This window comes from Myripristis murdjan, chromosome 20 (assembly GCF_902150065.1).
Source record: "Myripristis murdjan chromosome 20, fMyrMur1.1, whole genome shotgun sequence".
Classification (NCBI taxonomy): domain Eukaryota; kingdom Metazoa; phylum Chordata; class Actinopteri; order Holocentriformes; family Holocentridae; genus Myripristis; species Myripristis murdjan.
Window position 1 is genome coordinate 22036182 of NC_043999.1, and position 19344 is coordinate 22055525.

At 38.8% G+C, this 19344-nt stretch overlaps 1 protein-coding gene across 4 annotated transcripts in view; it reads left to right on the forward strand.

Moving 5' to 3' along the window:
* ccny (cyclin Y) overlaps window positions 1–19344 on the forward strand; it is a 56804-nt gene that overhangs the window by 32642 nt on the left and 4818 nt on the right. Inside the window, exons 2-11 of one of the 4 annotated variants that reach the window (XM_030079281.1) lie at window positions 2386–2460; window positions 4309–4329; window positions 5547–5581; window positions 5805–5828; window positions 6442–6542; window positions 6667–6702; window positions 7167–7224; window positions 7678–7797; window positions 15624–15790; window positions 18520–18682. In XM_030079281.1, coding sequence (XP_029935141.1) covers window positions 2386–2460; window positions 4309–4329; window positions 5547–5581; window positions 5805–5828; window positions 6442–6542; window positions 6667–6702; window positions 7167–7224; window positions 7678–7797; window positions 15624–15790; window positions 18520–18682 — 800 coding nt within the window. The remainder of the gene's footprint in view (window positions 1–2385; window positions 2461–4308; window positions 4330–5546; window positions 5582–5804; window positions 5829–6441; window positions 6543–6666; window positions 6703–7166; window positions 7225–7677; window positions 7798–15623; window positions 15791–18519; window positions 18683–19344) is intronic. The other 3 variants (XM_030079283.1, XM_030079282.1, XM_030079284.1) reach the window with 3 other exon arrangements.

A 19344-nucleotide genomic window follows, 5' to 3' on the forward strand; every position in this document is an offset into this window, starting at 1 on the left:
CACACACACACACACACACACACACACACACACATACATACATACATACATAGCCTACATACATACAAAGATATATGTTATATAGTGCAACTTAAAAAATTTGAATATCATATCATCAATAGTTCATTTTTTTTCCTGTAATTTAATTCAAAAAGTGGCACTTTCATATATTTTAGAATCATTACTCATAAAATGAAATATTGCAAGCCTTTTTTTGTTTTAATTTTGATGATTATGGCTTACAGTTCATGAAAATCCAAAATCCTGTATCTCAAAATACTAGAATATTACATAAGACCAATAAAAAAAAGATGTATAATACAGAAATGTCGACCTTCTGAAAGTATCATCATTTATGCATTCGGTACTTGGTCAGGATTGCTCTTGCACGAATGACTGCATCAATGCGGCGTGGCATCCAGGCGATCAGCCTGTGGTTCTGCTGAGGTGCTCTGATAGCGACCTTCAGCTCATATTGTAATAAATATTTCTATTTGTGTGTTGAGACATTTCTATTTGAGTGTTTTTTTAATAGTTATTTCTAATTATTAAATTGCCCGTGAATGACATTGACACACAAATGTAATTTTGGACAATAAAGTTTTTTTTTTTTTTTTTCATTGTTAAACTGTAAAATATCTGGTCTCCATTACATATCTTTGTCACAAGTGTTTGCAAAAAATGTGCATGTGTGCACATGTTGGCAAATATATTGATATTGGAATTTTTTTACTCTCTAGTTGTCATGGTCATTGATGACTGCTGTTGAAATGCTATGATGGTGTAATAATCATCTGTATTTTCACTTGACTGCCTTGTAGACTCAAGATTAGGGTTGTAGTTAATGCTAATGTAGAATAGAAGCACTTAGGATCATCTTCTTATGTCATTTTCTGTTGCCAAATATGTCATCTAGCATTTATTGTTCAGGATTTTAAATCATCACCCCAAGCCACTGTAAAACACAGTTTGACATGGCAACATAATAACAACAGATCAAACAATGCTGTTTCTTTGCTTCACTAACTGCAATTTCTTAGGGAGCATCTGAGAAAGCCTCAGATTTATTTATATTAACTCGAGGCCTTCAGTGGTTTTTAATGGAGGAGACTAAAACATTTTATTCCTTAAATCTAGAGGTTTTAAAAGTCTGGTGTGAAGTTGTTCCAGTGAAAAATCAGCCCACTCATGGAGACCTGTATTCTAATAGTTATGCAGGTGATCTCTTTTTCTATGTTAAATGTGTTAATATTTTCATATTTCATTGTAAGTGGAATAAAACAAAGTTAGCCACCCTGCAACAGCAGGCACCTGGTGGTGGAGAGCTGTACTTTCAGAATAAAGTTATCCTACAGAGAAGAGAGCCCTGTACAGTCAAAAGGTCAACATCTATTGGATGTTCAGTGATCTCATGTAGTCATTACTTGTGTTTTATAGCAGCTTCAATTGCCAAGTAGTGTCTGGTCTCATGGTTTACCCTGGGTAATGTGTGCTCAGGCAGTGGTCTAAAACAAATCTATACCTCTCTCCTGTGTTTGCTTAGCATATTGATTTACAAATGTCTGTTTACACACGGTGTACAGCAAACTGTCAGCGAACAGATTGTTGTTTCCATGCAGCTCAGTCTATTATAAGAGAGGATGTTAAGCCCAAAAGTTACCATCACACATTTAAGTCAAAAGGAAAGGCACTTTTTTGTCATCCCAGTAAACTATTGTTGGTGTTCATTGCTCCTTATTTATAAAATGCGGATGATTACATTGTCTTAAATACTGCTATTTTGCAGGCAAGAGTCTTGAAATATCTAAGGGCTTAAATGACTTGAAAGCAGTCATTTTACTCTGCAGAAATCCATATTTTAATAAGACATTTAGTTTAATAATGCTTTAAAAGTTTTGCTTTTCAAGTGAAAATTTGCCAGTGGGATGAATTTCGCCTGTTGTAAAATCTTGAAACAAGCAGCAATATCTTCAAACAAGGCAGAATAAGACCTAAAACTTCACTATAACTCTGTGATACCAGTATGAAACAGAATTTCAATTAGAAATGAGTGAAACTGTCATCATACCAGCATTAATTTAATTTGTTTTAGAAATAATAAAATTTGACTACACACTATCATACTGGACCAAATGACCTGTTAAAATAGATACTTTTAGGGTCTTGTGTCCTGGTTTTGAATGCAGCTTGGGACCCCTGTTTCTCTTCATTGTAACTATCTAATGATGTCAAATATGACACAAATTTTTGTTTTTTGCTTTTGCTCTGTTTTCATGGTTTGGTTGACATGCCAGTTTAAATTCAAGAACTTAAAACTGAGGGGGAAAAAATGGCTGTTTATTTGTTTTGTGAGCCTAAATATTTTGTGTTTTCTCCTCTCCCCAGATCTACCCATGGAGTACAATCCCTCAGACCATCCCCGTGCCAGCACCATCTTCCTCAGCAAGTCACAGACTGACGGTGAGTGCAGATCAAGGATTTGAGACTGTTCCCGAATAAGTGACATGACTCTGATTACTCCACAGCAAAGTAGGGCTGTAAAATCAATTCTGTAATAATACACATACACTGCAATTTTAGTTAATTATCACAGTTAGTGATATAACTACGGATGCACCAAAAAGTGGGTAAATTATGATTATCACCATGACACAAACAACCCTCAGTATAAAATAAAAAGTATTAATGGATGCTTTCTCCCTCTAAAATACCTTATGGTCATACTATAAAATCTAGAAAAGGTTTGGGTGGGTTTACCCTCCTGTACATCTCTGACTACAATACGCTGACATAACAGAGCATTCTTTTTCATTTCAAATGTCGGCTGTAGTTGACAATGATAAAGATGTAAAGGATGCAATATAAAGTGCAGCATAGTTTTTTATCTTCAGGATTAGGTTTTTAATTGTAATTGTGAGTCCTGCAATAAAATGTAGGTGATAAATTTACTGTCTTTTACATCTTTAACAAACTGTTACATTATAATTTTACCAGACTGCTGATTGGAAACGTTGTGACTGCAAGGATTATACTAGCAAAAGACTGCTAGTATAGCCCTTGGAGTGCCTGCTGCCATACAGCAAAGGTTTCACATCATATCTTAGAGAAAAGAACAGATTCAAAGTATGGCTCACTGTGTTACAAACTCTTGCAAGTTGTGCTGGTGACATGCTGTCTGCCCTGGGGCAGGGTGTGTGTGTGTGTGTGTGTGTGTGTGTGTGTGCGTGCGTGTGTGTGTGTGTGTGTGTGTGTGTGTGTGGGAGGGGGTTCAGGCTGCTTTGTTGATGTAGGGATTTCAAGCGTGGAGCTCCAGAAACGAACCGTTGAGCAGTGTCCTCTCATCTACCACAAAGGCGCTACAGGCACCAATGAAAATTTTAAACCAACTGGCTATGTGTCACATTTGTCGAGACACACTGAGATGCTTTGATCATCTTGCCTGACTGTTATCAGGCAGAGAAAATGATCTTGCAGTAGCTAGAACCCTTCAGCATGACAGTAACATCATATTTTAATCAAGCAAAGTGATTGAGTGATGGTTTTGAATTACTTTTCACTTTAGACATAATGTCATTACTGCAATGATAAGTGGCCTAATATGTTTGATTTGCATACTGTGCAGAACAGCTGGTTCAGCTGAGGAGCTTGTAGCCCAAGCACTGAGATACTAATCTGACATTCAGGTGCTGTTACTCCATGCTCTTTTGTTAGCTGTATCAACCTGCTGGTTATAATGTTTTGAAACTAGGCCTTCACTTACAGATCTACATAGAGGTCACATACCATAGTCAATAAATAAAACAGAAAATTAAAAAGACCATATTTTGATACTTCGGATGTGAAAGGTATTGTAAACAGCTCCTTTAGAAATATCTAAAATATCTGTTTATTCAGTAACTGAGACAATTGGCAGCAATTTTGGCTGCTAAAATTGTCGTTGTTTTCATAAGACACACACACACACACACACACACACACACACACACAAATAAATAGAACTAAAAAAAATAAATAAATAAATGTGATCTTCTCCACACAGTGGCCATTATTTTTCTAGCAACATGTTAACAAAATTTGGAAAGCATTTCCCTCACATGGATGATTTCAACACTTTTTACATTGATTAGCCAGCATCATTAGAAACATTTATTGTGCAGTTTTCCCCAACTAGGCCTAAATGATTTAAAGATTTTTAGTATTATTTTGGTTTTTACACATAGTTAAATCACTTTTTATAACTTAGGCCCAGTGTGTGTATCTGTGTGTTCTAAACAAACATAGAGACAACTTGGCCTCTGTATTTTTCAGTTGCTGTGTCCAACAAGAGAGGTAAGTGTTGTGCCTGTGGTCTTGGTAGGCAGGCAGGCCTGCCTTCAGTGTGTTTGGGCTTGCCTCCGTTTAGGGAATGGCCCCTTCATGTACTCTCAAGCTGTATTGTATTCTTGTATTCAATCTGTACTGTCTTTTTGTCAGCAGGCAATGTGTGCTTGTTGTTGAGCTGCTGATATCACTGTGTGTTTATCTGTGTGTGTGTGTGTGTGTGTCAGAGAGGTGAGAGCCAGACAATATTGGGATGAGAGGTGCCAGACAGCTCACTACATCACTGTGTGTGTGAATATGTGTGATGCTGTGTTCTGTGCCTGTTCCAGTTTGCTTTGCCAGCGATCCTTTCCCCCTTGTGTGTTCTCCTACCTCAGAGCAAGCATACACACACTCATACACACGCATGGAGAAATCCACACTTACTCATTCATGGACACAGAAACACGCATAGTAAACACATGCGTAATGCATACAGATGTGCACACAAAAACACACAAACTTGTATCAGCCAGTGAACCCTTTCCCTTTGTGTGCTCAAAGCGACCATACACACATACTTGAATGGACACTCACATACAGATGCAAACACACGTAAACACACACACACACGCACACGCACGCACGCATAAAGCTTTGTGTCAGCCAGTGGCTGTTGCCTTACTTAGCATGAGACAACATGGCACCCAGTGAAAGGAGCTCTACAAACCTAACAAATGATTGAGTCCATTAAGCAAAATTAGCAACACAAATGACCAGATTCTTCATGAATAAAATAAAATGAAAACAGACACGATGAAATGACAGTTTCCACCTGAATGAAAGAGTCAGTGCACTTGATGTAGCCTTGACTCATACAGGCCAAAATGGTGAATGGTTTAATTGATTAGCCCCTGTTCATTTCCACCCCTCAACACACAATTTGTGTTGTACCAGGACAGCAGTCACTCTTGTAGTATTTTGTTTTCATTAAAAAAAAATGCCAATACTGTTATATATCTGTGATTTGTCTAGTGCAGAATAGCTAGACAAAGTATGGCTCCTCACTCAATATTAACTCAAGAGTGATGGTGAACTCTAAGGAGTGTCCTGCTTTTACTCAGGTGAAGATACCCTGGGTAAATGCTGCCCCCTGTCTGTGTGGGTTGTGTACTACACTGGTAAAGGGCTTGTATTGTATGTTGCCTGGCAACACTGATGCCTGTACCCCCCATTTTTCTTTTTAGTTCGAGAAAAGCGGAAGAGCCTTTACATCAACCATGTGAGTATGACCTCCATATGACAGAGCATGAGACTTTGTAGGAATTCAAAAGTAAGACTAAAGACCATGGATCTGATGAATTCATAACTGATTATTCAAATATTATGACTGACAATGAAACTGCTTACCTAGTATATGTGTTGCTATTTTAGAGCAGTACAATTGTGTTGTGTTGTTTGTGCAGATTATAATTTTAGTGTCTTGCTTGTATGTTTTTTGCAAGTTCACACACATTTCGGAGAATAAGGTAAAGTCCTCAAAGTGACCCTCAATAATCACTCAATCATTTCATCATTGTCCCTCACTGTTTCAGATCACATAGATATTTTCTTATGTTAGTCATCTGCCTGCATTCATCTGAGAGAAGTTTTTTTTTCTTTTTTTTGTTTTTTGTTTTCAGCCATACTAAGTCTATGTTTATAGTATCTGTGCCAATAGATTCATCCCCTTATGGTGTAGCTCATCATTGTCCATCACTCCCACTGTATTTAATTTTGTATGAGTTTTTAATGAGGAGCAGAAAATGAGTGCTTTTGAGGTGAAAATGGCACCAGATGAGCCAGTGAAAAAAAAAAAAAAAGTTTCCCACTTCATGGGAGTTTTGGGGGAGGGGTGCTAAAGGTGCACTCCACCATAAATACCATTCTCTCATAAAACCATGCCAGGCGTTGAAGACAGAAGACAGACAGGATTAGATTTGGCTTACAGGTGCCCTACTTTTCATGGCTGTTAGCAGGTCTTTTGGCTTGTCCGAATGTGACAGAAATAGAGGTTGACGCACGTGTGTGTCTGTGTGTGTGTGCGTGCGTGTCTGTCTCCTTTTGTGTGTATCTGTGTATATGTTTTTGTGTGAACTCCAGCATCATTCAGGACCAGTGAGACGGAAGTACAGCTCATGTTCCACCATATTCCTTGATGACAGCACTGTCAGTCAGCCCAACCTCAAATACACCATCAAATGGTAACCAGCTGTATGAGTAGTGTAGTGCATGTCTTGGCCAAATTAATCTGCAATAAAGATCATTTCAGTGCATTGCCATTCTCAGTTTGAATTGTATTTTGATGTCCTCTTTTTGACTTTACAGTGTAGCCCTTGCAATATACTACCACATAAAGAACAGGTAAGGTCGACATTCGTTCATTTATCTCTCGAAAGTACATCGTCCTAATCTATCGGGCAATCCTGAATCAAATATCAGCATCAGTTGTCAACAGATAAAGCACTAACCTTTGCAGACAAAAATAGCCCTTCATGGCCCCCATGGCTTATGCTGAAATGTCAAGCTCTTTAGATACTGTGACATTCTGCCTGATGGCTGAATCAGTGTGAGGAGCCTGAATGGACTGGGCTTCCTTCTCCAGTGAACTGTGGCCTGCTCAGATGATGCAGACACATTCTTCTTTGTCTCTATTCACTGTAAGTGATAGGAATGCTTTGTAGGGCAGCTGGCTAAAGTGTAGATTAATGCCCATAAATGGCTTATTGAACAGGCAGTGCCTTTCTGTGAGTGAGTCCTATTTTAGTGAACTGGGTCTTTCATCATTTTTAATGTGTACTGTTTCTTCTTTCTGTTTGCCACTGCAGGGAAGTCGACGGAAGAATGTTGTTAGATATTTTCGACGAGAAGCTCCATCCGCTGTCGGTAAGACTTCTGGTGAAGAAACATTTCTGTAGTGCTCAAGCTGTTGGCCCATCATGTTCATCAGCAAGCAAACCTGCACAAGCTTATGAATCCCAAATAAGCAAATATTGATCAAATAGTAGGTTCATCCATCTATTAAGCTTGGGAAGCAGCTGTATCTTTACATTTACTTTCAGTTTACATTCAGAGACACCCATGGCTGGTGAGCATATAATCCATCAGCTTAAAAATTGCAGGGTTTCAAATATGCACACATTCTTTTTGCATGTTACTTAGTATTCTACATAAAAAATACAAATCAATCCATCTTCTAAAATGTTAATGCTAATTTGTAAGCATCAGTCTCATCTGTCTCATCCAACAGTCCATAATAAATTACACTTTGATTTTTATTTTGTTTAATTTGTTGATACATTAATCTGCATGTTTCTTGCTAACCTCTTTGTGTTGCAGAAGTCTGAGATTCCTCCTGATTATGACAAACACGACCCTGAACAGAAGCAGATCTACCGTTTCGTCAGAACACTGTTCAGTGCTGCACAGCTCACGGCTGAGTGTGCCATTGTCACATTGGTGAGTGTATGTGTATGTGAGTGTGTGTGTGTTTGTGTGTATTTCACTGCAGACACTAGGAGGGAGTGTTGCTTTCTGATTCCCCCTCCTTTCCCTTTGTTATGCCTTGCTTTGGTGCCCTTGCCTTGCCAAGATTCATTTCTTCTACTCCTACTTCTTTTGTCTCATTTCGTTGTCTTAACACATACACTCAGAACCTGATTGTGTTCCTGGTGGCAGATTTCCATGCCTAAGTTGGCACTCTAACCAAACTCTCAGTATGTCAATCAGTCAGTTCATCAGTTGATTGCAGTATGTTATTTATTTATTTATTTATTTATTTATTTATTTTTAGCAATGAGCAGTATGGCAAAGTATTTCAGTTTCAGTAAATACATTAAAGCCACCAATTAAAAAAATTGTCACCACTGTCGCTACATATCACATTGAAGTTGAAAATCATCCAACGGATTACCTTATGCTTTCTTTATGCCATTATTAGGGGTGGGTGATATAGACTTAAAATTATATCACAATATTTTTTGGTAATTTGTGGTAACGATATTCAAGACAATATGAAAAAATACAGTGTTTCCCGCAGAATGACACCGTACAGTGGGGGTGTAATAGTTGAAAAAATACACTAGCCCTTATCTCATCTCACCATCTTAAATCTAGTTCAACTTCCACCTTAATTTAGTATTTTTATTCTATTTTACCCTTACCTCACCTTGCTTGCCCCACCCAAAACAAAAATACACAACTCAGCCACAATTATATTTTCTCGACAGCCAGGTGAGCTGCATTTGTTGTTAATGACAGATCAAAACAGTCAAATGTAATGTGGCACTGAATGAAGCTTCCTTTGTCCAGTAATCTGTTGTAGTGAGGCATTTAAGGTGCCATAAAGGTAAGAAATTTTGATACCCAGCTCTACTAATAGCATGTTTAAGACTCTGTGTGTCTGGGCAAACAAAAGAGCTGATTACATGTTGATGGTGACCAAAAGGTGGGGGGATGGGAGTGATGTGAAACTAATGGCACCAATGGGAAAAACTCAATGGGTTTATTTGGGCGGCCGTTAAAAATACCTGGGCGGTGTGTAAAACACTGGATGAATTCCTCGTCAGCTGCTGTTTGTTGTTGTGGTGAGAGAAGGCTGTAGGTACTAGCATGTCATCCTGCTATATTGTTGATATCATGATATGACACTTTTTTGTGTACAAATTAATACTGGTATTATCTTGAACGATATGATATGGCACAGCCCTAGCCATAAATATTTGTTTCCCTCTTTCAATTGAGGCCTGCATCATAAACTCACCCAACCTTCAGGAGGTAGCCTAGGTGAATAACTGCTCAAAAACATTGACTTTCTTAAGGTCGAAAAATTGCTACTACTTTTTTATTTATTTGTTTATTTATTTATTGCAAGCAAAGAGATGATAGGTGTTATATCAGCACTATTTGGTTTGTGAAGTTAACAAATTACACCTTCCTGGGAGGGATGAACAATGTCAAAATATCACTATTTTGTAATGATTAAAGAGTAACTCATTGCTGTGTAACAAGCTTCTTACCAGTGAGTAGACCCCTGCTAGAGAATGTGTCCAGCATATGAAACCCATGTAGAAAAGTGAACAAATCCTTACAGAAGAGAGTAGGAGGTCTGAAGGTAAAACAAAAAGTGCTGACAAGAGTCAGGGGACTCTAGGGGGACTCTCGGGATTGAATTCTTGGTTCAGCTCTTCCCTCTTGTACTGTGTCTTACTACTGAAATCCTGTGATTTTCACCTGCATTAATATTCTCATGAACCAGGCCAACTTTACTTCCTATCCTATCCTATCCTCTCCCTCTCCCTCCCTCTCTTCCTATCCTCTCTATTGCACTCCTAAATCTCTAGTACACTTGCTCTCACTCATGTAGTTTCTCTTTCTTCATAATCTGAAAAGTCTTAAATTACCTAAATGCTGGGTTTTCAAAAGCATTAACAATTTTTAAATTCAAGAATTACAGGTCTTAATTGTGTCAATATGTTATGAAGGATTTTTTAAATTTTATTTTACGTTATTATGCAAATATAAAATTAGATCGATGATTTGACAGATTCTCTAGAAATTATAACTTGTTAAAACGGAGTTGGAAAGCAAGACACAGTGTAAGGCAAATACTTTGCACTATGTAGCTTCATAAAACTGTAGGATTTGGGATACTACTACTTGTACTTCTTTGATGAGTCAGTTTGACCCACATGCCTGTCCATCCTTGGATTAAGGCAGAACAGGGATAAAGCAATATGCCAAGCATGCCAGATTTAGTGTCCCTAAACATTTAATTGCTTGTCGTCCTTCGTATTCTATAGTTTCCAAATATTTATTTGCTATCTTTAGTTGGAAATTGACTCTCTCTCCCATTTGTACTCATCTGCCCAGGAACATCTATTTCCATAGTTTGTCCCTCTAACTGATACTGTGTCTCTGGAGAGTGGTGAGTGCAGGGCTAATATGGCTGGCCTGGTGGCCTAGTATTGGGTTGCTCTGCTTTTCTGACAGATGCACAAGTGTGTGGGTGTGTGGTGTGCCCTTGAGACGGCAGTGCAGACACACCTGTGTGTTGACTGTTTCAGGGTCCATATCCATGCCTTGGTGGTCATGAACATAGATGTGTCAGGGTTAAACTCTCTCTCTCTCTCTCTCTTTCTCTCTCTCTCACACACACACACACACACACTCACTCACAGACCTACACAGAAAGCACACGCCTGGCACATTGCCTGCCTCTTCCAGCCCTCCAGAGTAAAGTCTGGCATGTTGTCAGTAATTGAATAGGGCCATGGGGTGGTGGTTATGGGCTTAGCTTGGCTGCTGCAGCTAACTTTAGACAGGGGAGTTGGGATGGGAGCTGGGCTTCTTCCTACCATTCCCAGCCATTGCATCATGGAATAGGAAAGGGAATGTTTCTCCGGGAAATGACCCTCCCACTTTTATCTGTCTGTCTGTGTTTAACAGAGAGCCGACATATCTTTTTTATGGAGAGCAATCATCACTCACTATGATCACAAAAAGGCACTGACAACATGACATACACACACCAGCACTTTGTGCACAGTGTAGTGTAACAGGTGGGGATACGGCTCTGTAGGTCAAACACTGCATGTCCTCTACCATTACCAGAGCCATCAGTGCATATCAAGGGGCAAAGGTCACAACTTGGTCAGACATATTGGGCCTTAAAGTTACTCGACTTTTGCTCCACCCATAAAAAAGTGTTTGCTCTATTAATGCGGGGCAGGTGAAGGGTGGCGTAACTTGTTAGTTCATTGTCAATGACTATATGGATTCTGAATGACTAAACTATTCAAAAAATTGTATGACAGTCATGAGAAAGTCCATATCAAGAAGAGTTTTTTAGTGCAAGTTCAAGGTCAAGTTTATTCAGAGCACTTAACCCTGTTACAGTCTCTAAGGGCTTTACAGTTCCACTGCTTAGTTGTTATGAGTTGAATTAAAATGGGCACACTAGATGTTAATGGCTAGTAGCTTTTTCTTGGCATACTGCATATTATTGTTTAGTCATTTAAACCAAAGATATGAGATGTTTGTGTTAGTGATAAAAACTAGGAATTAGGATATTCATTCTAGTAGGAAGTAGTCAAACTGATATTCCACTTTTGTTGGAGAGTTAGTTTGGGGTTAGAAATGGGTTTGTGTTGCTTTTGCTTCCCGCTGCTATAGCTAATAAATATTACATTCTGTCGCCTGTCAGTACGGGATTTCAATTATTTATTCACATACAAAAAAGAAGAGAAAGAAAAAAAAGACACTGCAGTATTTAATTCAGTATCAGCTTCTTATTATTAAAACAGTGATTGGTTTCAGCTAGGCAAATGACAAATTAGAGCATACTCGTTTTTAATTACACAGAATCAGCCTTTCCCTGGGCTAAAAAGGTTTATTTCAGTGTAAAGCTCCACAGAAAGCAATTTCTTTTTGTATGACCAAACTCTGTGACTTTGACAGGGAGCATGGAACAGTGACACACAACACATTAAAATTAAATCATTCTGGGTTTAATCGGGTTGCATTAGCCTCTTGTTTGCCAAACATGATGGCTGTGGCGTCTTTGTTGGGCTTGTTTTGTGTAGTTTTCTCCTGAAGCTATTGCATTCATATTGCCCAGCACGCGCTTTGTCTCTCATTTCACACAGGCCTATTTTGAATGTCTCCTCTGCCTACTCCCAGATGAGTGTATATGTGGGGTCTGTTGGCAGGGTTTGGGCCTCAGCAGTGATAGGTTGGCATTGCCTGCAGGCACAAAGCCCATCCCAGCATGAATCACCCAATTAGCTTACAGAGCTGTGTAAGTGGGCAAGCCAAACCAGCCTTCAGCAAAGGATTAAAGACCATTCTCACCTTTTTTCCTCTCTCTTTTTCAGTCTCACTCATCTCCTTTCTCCTCACCTCTCACTGTTTGTCCAAACCACACATTACCATCATCCACTTGGCCACTCTCTGAGAAAATGTAATGATAGGATCCCTTGCTTCATGGGCTGTGCTCTCCTGATACAGTTTGTTTCAAGTCGCGTAATTCTGACAGTTGTGTCACTGTGCAGAGGCAAACACAGAAAATGAGCGGGCTATATGTTCCACTTCTGTAAACACAACATCTCTGTAAATCACATTAATATGCAGAGGGTGTGTGTGTGTAAATGAGCCTATGTAGTATGTATTTGTGTTGCTGCATCACTGAATATGAAAGTTGACTCTCACAGAGACTTTGCACTTGTGTCACAAATTTCAGAGCCACAGCGACACAAAACAGGCTGTAAGCAAGACACCTGAAAAACTTTCTGAATAATCACAGGATTATTTTTTATTGGAGTGTTTTATTTTTTAAAATATGGCACATGTACATTGATACATTTTGCATATGCATGGGAGCATTTCCTTATATTTTCCACCTGTGGAGAAAAAAAACCCCAATAAAATAGATCTGCTTAGACCTCTATGCTTTTATGAACTATGACTGGCTTTTGAATCACTGAACAGTCAATGGAGCACGGGAGTGATATTTTCACTCTTGGTTTATTACAGGTCCAGCTCATGCTCTTGCCATCCTTCATGCTTTTATCTTAGGACACCAGTGATTTGAAATGTAAAAAAGCAAACACACAAAGTAAAAATGGTTTGATCAGCCAGAATGTGAAACCCCTGAGGCACCACTTTCAGCATCATGACCATTACTGGACAGATTACACAAATTGTGACAGGCCCAAGCCACTTTTTTCATTCAGCAAAGTGTGTGAAAGGCTACACTGCTGGATAATACTATTAGGCTACTTTCTACCAATAGCAGTGTGATCACACAGTCTCATACTCTTTTTCTGTCATCCACAATTGGGACAGCCAAGAAATTGAGAGATGTAGGACAGGAATGCAAATGAACATATATTTTTGAAAATGTGATCTCCCCGGAACATGAAAGGGGAACTGAGCTTTCAGTCTTTTCTTCAAATTGAGTGTATTCTCTGTATGTGTCAATCCTTGACTGTCTTGAAATCATGATAGTCAGCTTCCTCAGTGCCAGTGAAATTAAATATATTCAAGTTGTTGGTTATTTTTTATAGTAGTGTAACAATGCAAATCAAAAGACACGAGCACTGATTTCAAACAGACAATAGCACAAAACTTGGGCAAGGGTCAGGTGGTAGCTTTGTTGGCCTGAAAACACTTGGGCATCATATAATCAACAGGAGGCTGAGCTTTCGCTGCAACTCTTCAGAAGAGGCCAGTGTTTTATCCCAGTTCCATGGTGATAAAAGCCAGATGACTCTTTTACAGATCTCACATACTCAATTTTAAGCCTTTGTCTCATTTACAGTTATGCAAATCTAAGCATTAAAAGCAAAATTGTCTATCTAAGGTAGTGAAAGCCAACAGCAAGAGTTGGGGGTCCAGCTTAATAAACTCTCTGAAAAAAATGCACAATCATATCTTGAATGTGCATTATTTATGATGCCATTGCTGCTCTTATATTCTAAGTTATTTCATTCAGTTTATACATTTTCTTCTTGTAACTTGTATCTTGAATTTCTTATTTATATAACCCTGGCCTTGCTGTGAAACCAATCACCCTGTAAGACCAAATAAAGCTTAAGTTGATATTTAGCATATTTTTCACTTACCACACTATCAAAATAATCTGATTTGATGGTAGTTTTCAGTCTCTTTTGATGATTGTCTGTGGTTAGGTCATCATCATATTGCCTTTTTTTATTCATGTAGTTCTGAGCAGAAAGGAGGCCAACTTCCAGTCCATTTACAGAAATAAACAGAAGGTTATTTATTGCTGAGATGTTCAGTCTGTTTGTCTCATCAGTGAAGATAATGTCCCTGACACTGAAACCCCTTTTACACTGCGCTGTGGACACAGGAAGCATAGAGACACTGGTTAATACTTTTTGCAGATTTTGCCCTTTGGCACCAAGATATTTATATCCATGGAATTCCTTGAAAAGGAGTAGACAGCTAGTTGCTGTTTCAGTATGAAGACATCTGGTGGCCTGTCCAGAGTGTTTGTGTTTCCCTGCCCAATGCATGCTGGGATATGCTCCAGCCCGTCACAACCCTGAATAGGAATAAGTGGGTCAAGAAAATGGATGGATAGATGAACATATACACATTTGCAAATGTGATATTTAGGTTTGTATGTCTATGGTGCTAACCTGTATGCACATCCATAAAACTGTTATGTTAGAACTAAATGAAAACTATATATTATTACAATAAAGATATAATTAAAGTAAAATTACCCCAAAACACACTAAGAATGAACTAAAATAACTGAAACTGAAAATAAAAATTGAAAACATAAAAATAAAAACTGCTTTACCAAAGATTCCCAAACTATAATATCCCTGGAAAGAATCAGATTTGGTACATGCAAAGTTAATCAGTCAGTATTTTGCTGCTGAAGGCATGAAATGCATTTTGTTAGTTGGGGAGAGTGCCTTGGGAGGTATATGAGCTTTTATATGAAAACTACGAAGTATGAAGTATGAGTTGCGTTAGTGAAATAGACACATTCAGTTGTCTCCACGCTGCAAACACTACAGCTCCCATGTTGTACGAGGGCTGTAAAATCTAATGGAATACATTCTCCCTGGCAAATAACAAAATGATGATCAATGGATAAGAAAAAAATCAGCTTCTATACAAGCATGTCGACTTGCAAGTAACAGGTGCCTGCGGGCTCGTTGTGCTTTTGTGATGTATAGAAACTGGGAATTGGGTTTCTGGCTGCTGAGAGAGGCAGAGCAGGAGAGGGAGAGAGATTGAGTGTTTCGATTGACATGGATATTTTATGAGCGAGCTTCAGGGAAGCTGCATATCATCAGGCTCTGACATCATGTTATTGTGGTTTATACCTTCAGGAGGAGTAAGCAGTGCACTGCAAAATGTTTAGCAACAGACCAACCAACCATATTAATCTAGGCAGGGAGTGCACTAATAAATCACAGAGGAAAAAAGGATTTCAGGATGGACTGCTAATTAGGTAGTAAATTTAAAATACATTAACCTGGCTTATAAAGATTTGATTTGATTTATATTGTTTGATATAAAGAAAAGGTGCTTGATGAAATGACCCCTGATTTATGCAATTATAACTTAAGCACTGTATTCATGAAATTGCATATAAAATATTTTGTATGTACCATTGACAAAATGACACATTCCAGCCAGTAATAAATTCATCCTAATGATGTCTCATAGTATGCATGTCCTGTTTTGTGGAAAATAGAAATATTTTCTGAGATATTTATGTGTGCTCTGCATCTTTGTTCAAGGTCTATCTGGAGAGGCTCCTGACGTATGCTGAGATTGACATTTGCCCTGCCAACTGGAAGCGTATCGTCCTGGGTGCCATTCTCTTGGCATCCAAGGTCTGGGATGACCAGGCAGTCTGGAACGTCGATTATTGCCAGATTCTTAAGGATATCACTGTAGAGGACATGTGAGTTGACACAAGACATTGAATTTCATTGATGGACGGGCAGTTGAAAATGCACAAAAACACAAATGGATACACTCTGATAACATATTGAGAAAAAAAAAAAACGTAGAGGCACTGCATTCAGTGCAACAGCAGCCTCACCTCCTCATTGACTCTAGATATAGAGGTAACAACATAGCAAATGTTACCAGATTTTCACGCTGCTGAAATTGTCCTCACACAACTCACACAAAATGTTGTCTAGGCTTATGCAGTGTTGTCTCAGCCATTCTCATTCACAGCACCCCCTCGACTGTGACACTTGCTAAGGAATCTAAGCAACTTTTCAGAGAATAGCCTTTGTTTCTGGGGTTAGTCCTTCATGAAAAGGTGTTGAGACATACATGTATAGCATAGTCTGCACATGCTAAGGGCAATCCAGGTCCTCTGGTACCTTTGGCTAAGATTTGTGTAGCCCCTGAGCAATTAAGCATAGTTAGTGCTTTGTTTATCCAACATCAAACAGGCTTGGCCCTTTTTTAATTTTATTTTTTATTTATATTTTATGATTATTTTTTATTTATTTATTTATTTTGTATTCTGAAAGGTCTGCCTGAAAGGTACAAGGAGACAAATTGATATTTTGGTGGGGTTGGACCACAGGTGGTACCAGTTATGAGGCTTTGATTTAAGAGGGAATTAGGGTTATTTTAGACACAACTTTGAATAAGACTTAAGACAAGGTAGGAAGCATCTCAAACATGAGTACTTGCCATGCTGTCCCTTATGCTACATCCGTTGCAAATCCACAGGAATCTCGGCTGGATTATTCTTAGGTTGGACATGACACCTTAGAAGTGTTCCACTGCTATGACCTCTGACCCATGCCACATTCACACTTATTTTCACTACTGGTAGCCATGTACTCCCTTCCCTTGGCATAGATCACATTCACATAGCCATGATTTTAAGCTGCCTGCCTGGGCATCCATTGAGAGGACCAAGTATAAGCAACATCTGCTCCTGTTTGGCTGGTTTACTGGAAAATGGCTCATTATTTTATTATAGATCATCACTAAAGACCTTTCCCCTAGTAGATACACCACTGTGGATCTAAACAGACCTGACTGTGCAATGTCTACAGTGAGGTTTGAAGAATAGAGGAGAGCACTGGAGACGAGATAGATTGAAAGGTGACGAGATGTAGATGAGAGATAGTGGGATGAGTGGAATGGTGAGATGAGAAGGAAGCAGTGTTATTAGGCAGCGTTTGGCTCCAGTGCTGCCTAATTTTAGCTTGTCTGTCGCTGCATGTCCAAGGATGTGTGTGGGTGGAGAACAAAGGCTAAAAAAAAAGAGATGGATGATGCATCTCATGCAGGTAACAACAGAAGCTTGTGTCAGAATGAACTGGTCATGGCTCAAATGAGTTGCTACAACACAAGAAGCTCTAAGGCTTGATAATACTGAACAAATCTTAACAACAAAATATGTGAGTCTTTTACAGTGTTAAGTGTTTTGTCATTTGCATGTCAGTATTTTGTTTTAGGACTTCTACTAGCCAGATTGATACTCCTCCTTGGGTGCTGAATAAAATACTCTTTAATCAATACATAGAAAACTAGCAAGTTCACAGAGGACACTAGTAGTAGTAGTAGTAGTAGTAGTAGTATAATTATTATTTTTCTTCTTTCCAAAATTATTCTTGGGTAAGCTCTGGTAACCTCTTCTATAAAATCATCACACAGTGAGAGAAAAATCATTTGCCACAGGTTGCTGGATCCCCATAGGGTGGAAGGCTTAGAAACTTGAATGTCACTAACTTACTTACGGTCCTGTTTCAGAAGTAAGATTGTGGAGCCATACTGTTGTATGTTATCAAATCGATTAAGTAAGCACCTCTCTGTTTTATTGAACTTTTGAGTCAGAAAGAGCAGTAAAACAACTGGTGTGTCATAAGGACATCTTAGTACAATCTGCTTTTTGTTGTGCAGCCTGTGGCCTCCTCATTTCTCCTTTCGCTGCATTCTGCCAGACCTCAGCACACTAACTCAACGACTAGTGCTCATAAGACTTGATTCCAAGTCCTTGTCCAGTAGCTGAATCTTGCTTTTTTAAACCTTTAATAAGCATCACTTTTGTTGGCTTATCATCCCTCTCTCAGTGTAAGACAAGATTCATATTTCATTGGTGGACTGAGGAGTTACTTAATGCTCATGTGTTGATACATGTGAATTTAACTCCCACTGTCCCACTCTCTCTTTTAGTCTCTCCTATATTTCTCTTTACCTGTCTCTCTGTACAAAATGAGTAGTAGTCGTAATATTTTAATTTCATTTATTTTTAATTATATTTTAATCTTAGTCTCAATAAGGTCTGTTTTCTAGCTAAATATTGACTTTCAGAATTTGAGCTCAACCTTACCTCCTCATGCTAAGCTATAGACTAGAGCTAATCAGGACATTGCAATCTGGTCCATAGGCTTGAGAGCACCCTGCCTGAGAAGATTAAATGGGGATAAACAATATCATCCTTTAAATCACCTCTCAAAACACACTTTTATAGAGAGGCTTTGGTCTAGGTTGCTTTATTACAATATTGATTTATCCTTATTGCATTTGCTGGCTCATCTTAGTGCCCTAAGTTGTTTCTAAACCACAACAATGCTGCCTCTCAAATCCTCACTTTGTAACTCACCAATCCTCTTTCCTCACTTCTCTGCCCACCTTGGTCTCTCTCTGCTGACAAAGGAATGAGCTGGAGCGTCAGTTTTTGGAGCTGCTGCAGTTCAACATCAATGTGCCGTCCAGTGTCTATGCCAAGTACTACTTTGACCTGCGGTCCCTAGCCGAGGCCAACAACCTCAGCTTCCCCCTGGAGCCCCTCAGCAGGGACAAGGCCCAGAAACTAGAGGTGACACTATACACTACATCATTATATTAAAGTTACATCTGACCAAAACATATAAGTCCAAAATGAGTACAGTACCTGATATAAAAACACCGGTAGTACTGTAGTCCTCCCAGAGCCAATACTCTTAAGTTATGTGTCATATTGACTGTTGTCAGTATGCAGTAATTTGCCCTCACAAATGCAAACTTGTTTAGACACATACATTTTACCTAATATTTTGCAAGATAATCATGCTCCAGATGGTTAGAAATCATCATGTGCACACCTCTTCGTTGTTAAAATCATGCTGTTTTTGCAGCATGGCAGAGCAGATAAAGCTTCCTCACAGCAAAATATGTCCTATGAAAAATACTTTTTGTACTTTCTATTGCTTTATCAAGGATGTTTTTAATTTGTTAAGTAGGGGGTCGTCACACCCAACAGTTCAGGTGTCTGAGTGCAGTTATTTGGTGCCGTCCAAGTGGGAAGGGCATTTTCTCACCTGCCCAGTGGAAACAAGCTAAAAGACTAAACCTTTGCAGACATGCTTGGTGTGAATGTACCTTTATGCAGAACTGTGGTATCATGACAATACCCAGATATTGTACATACTTAGACAAACATTCAGAATGCTGTCTTTGGTTACAATCCTATTTCAAACAATCACTGCAACTAATACAAAT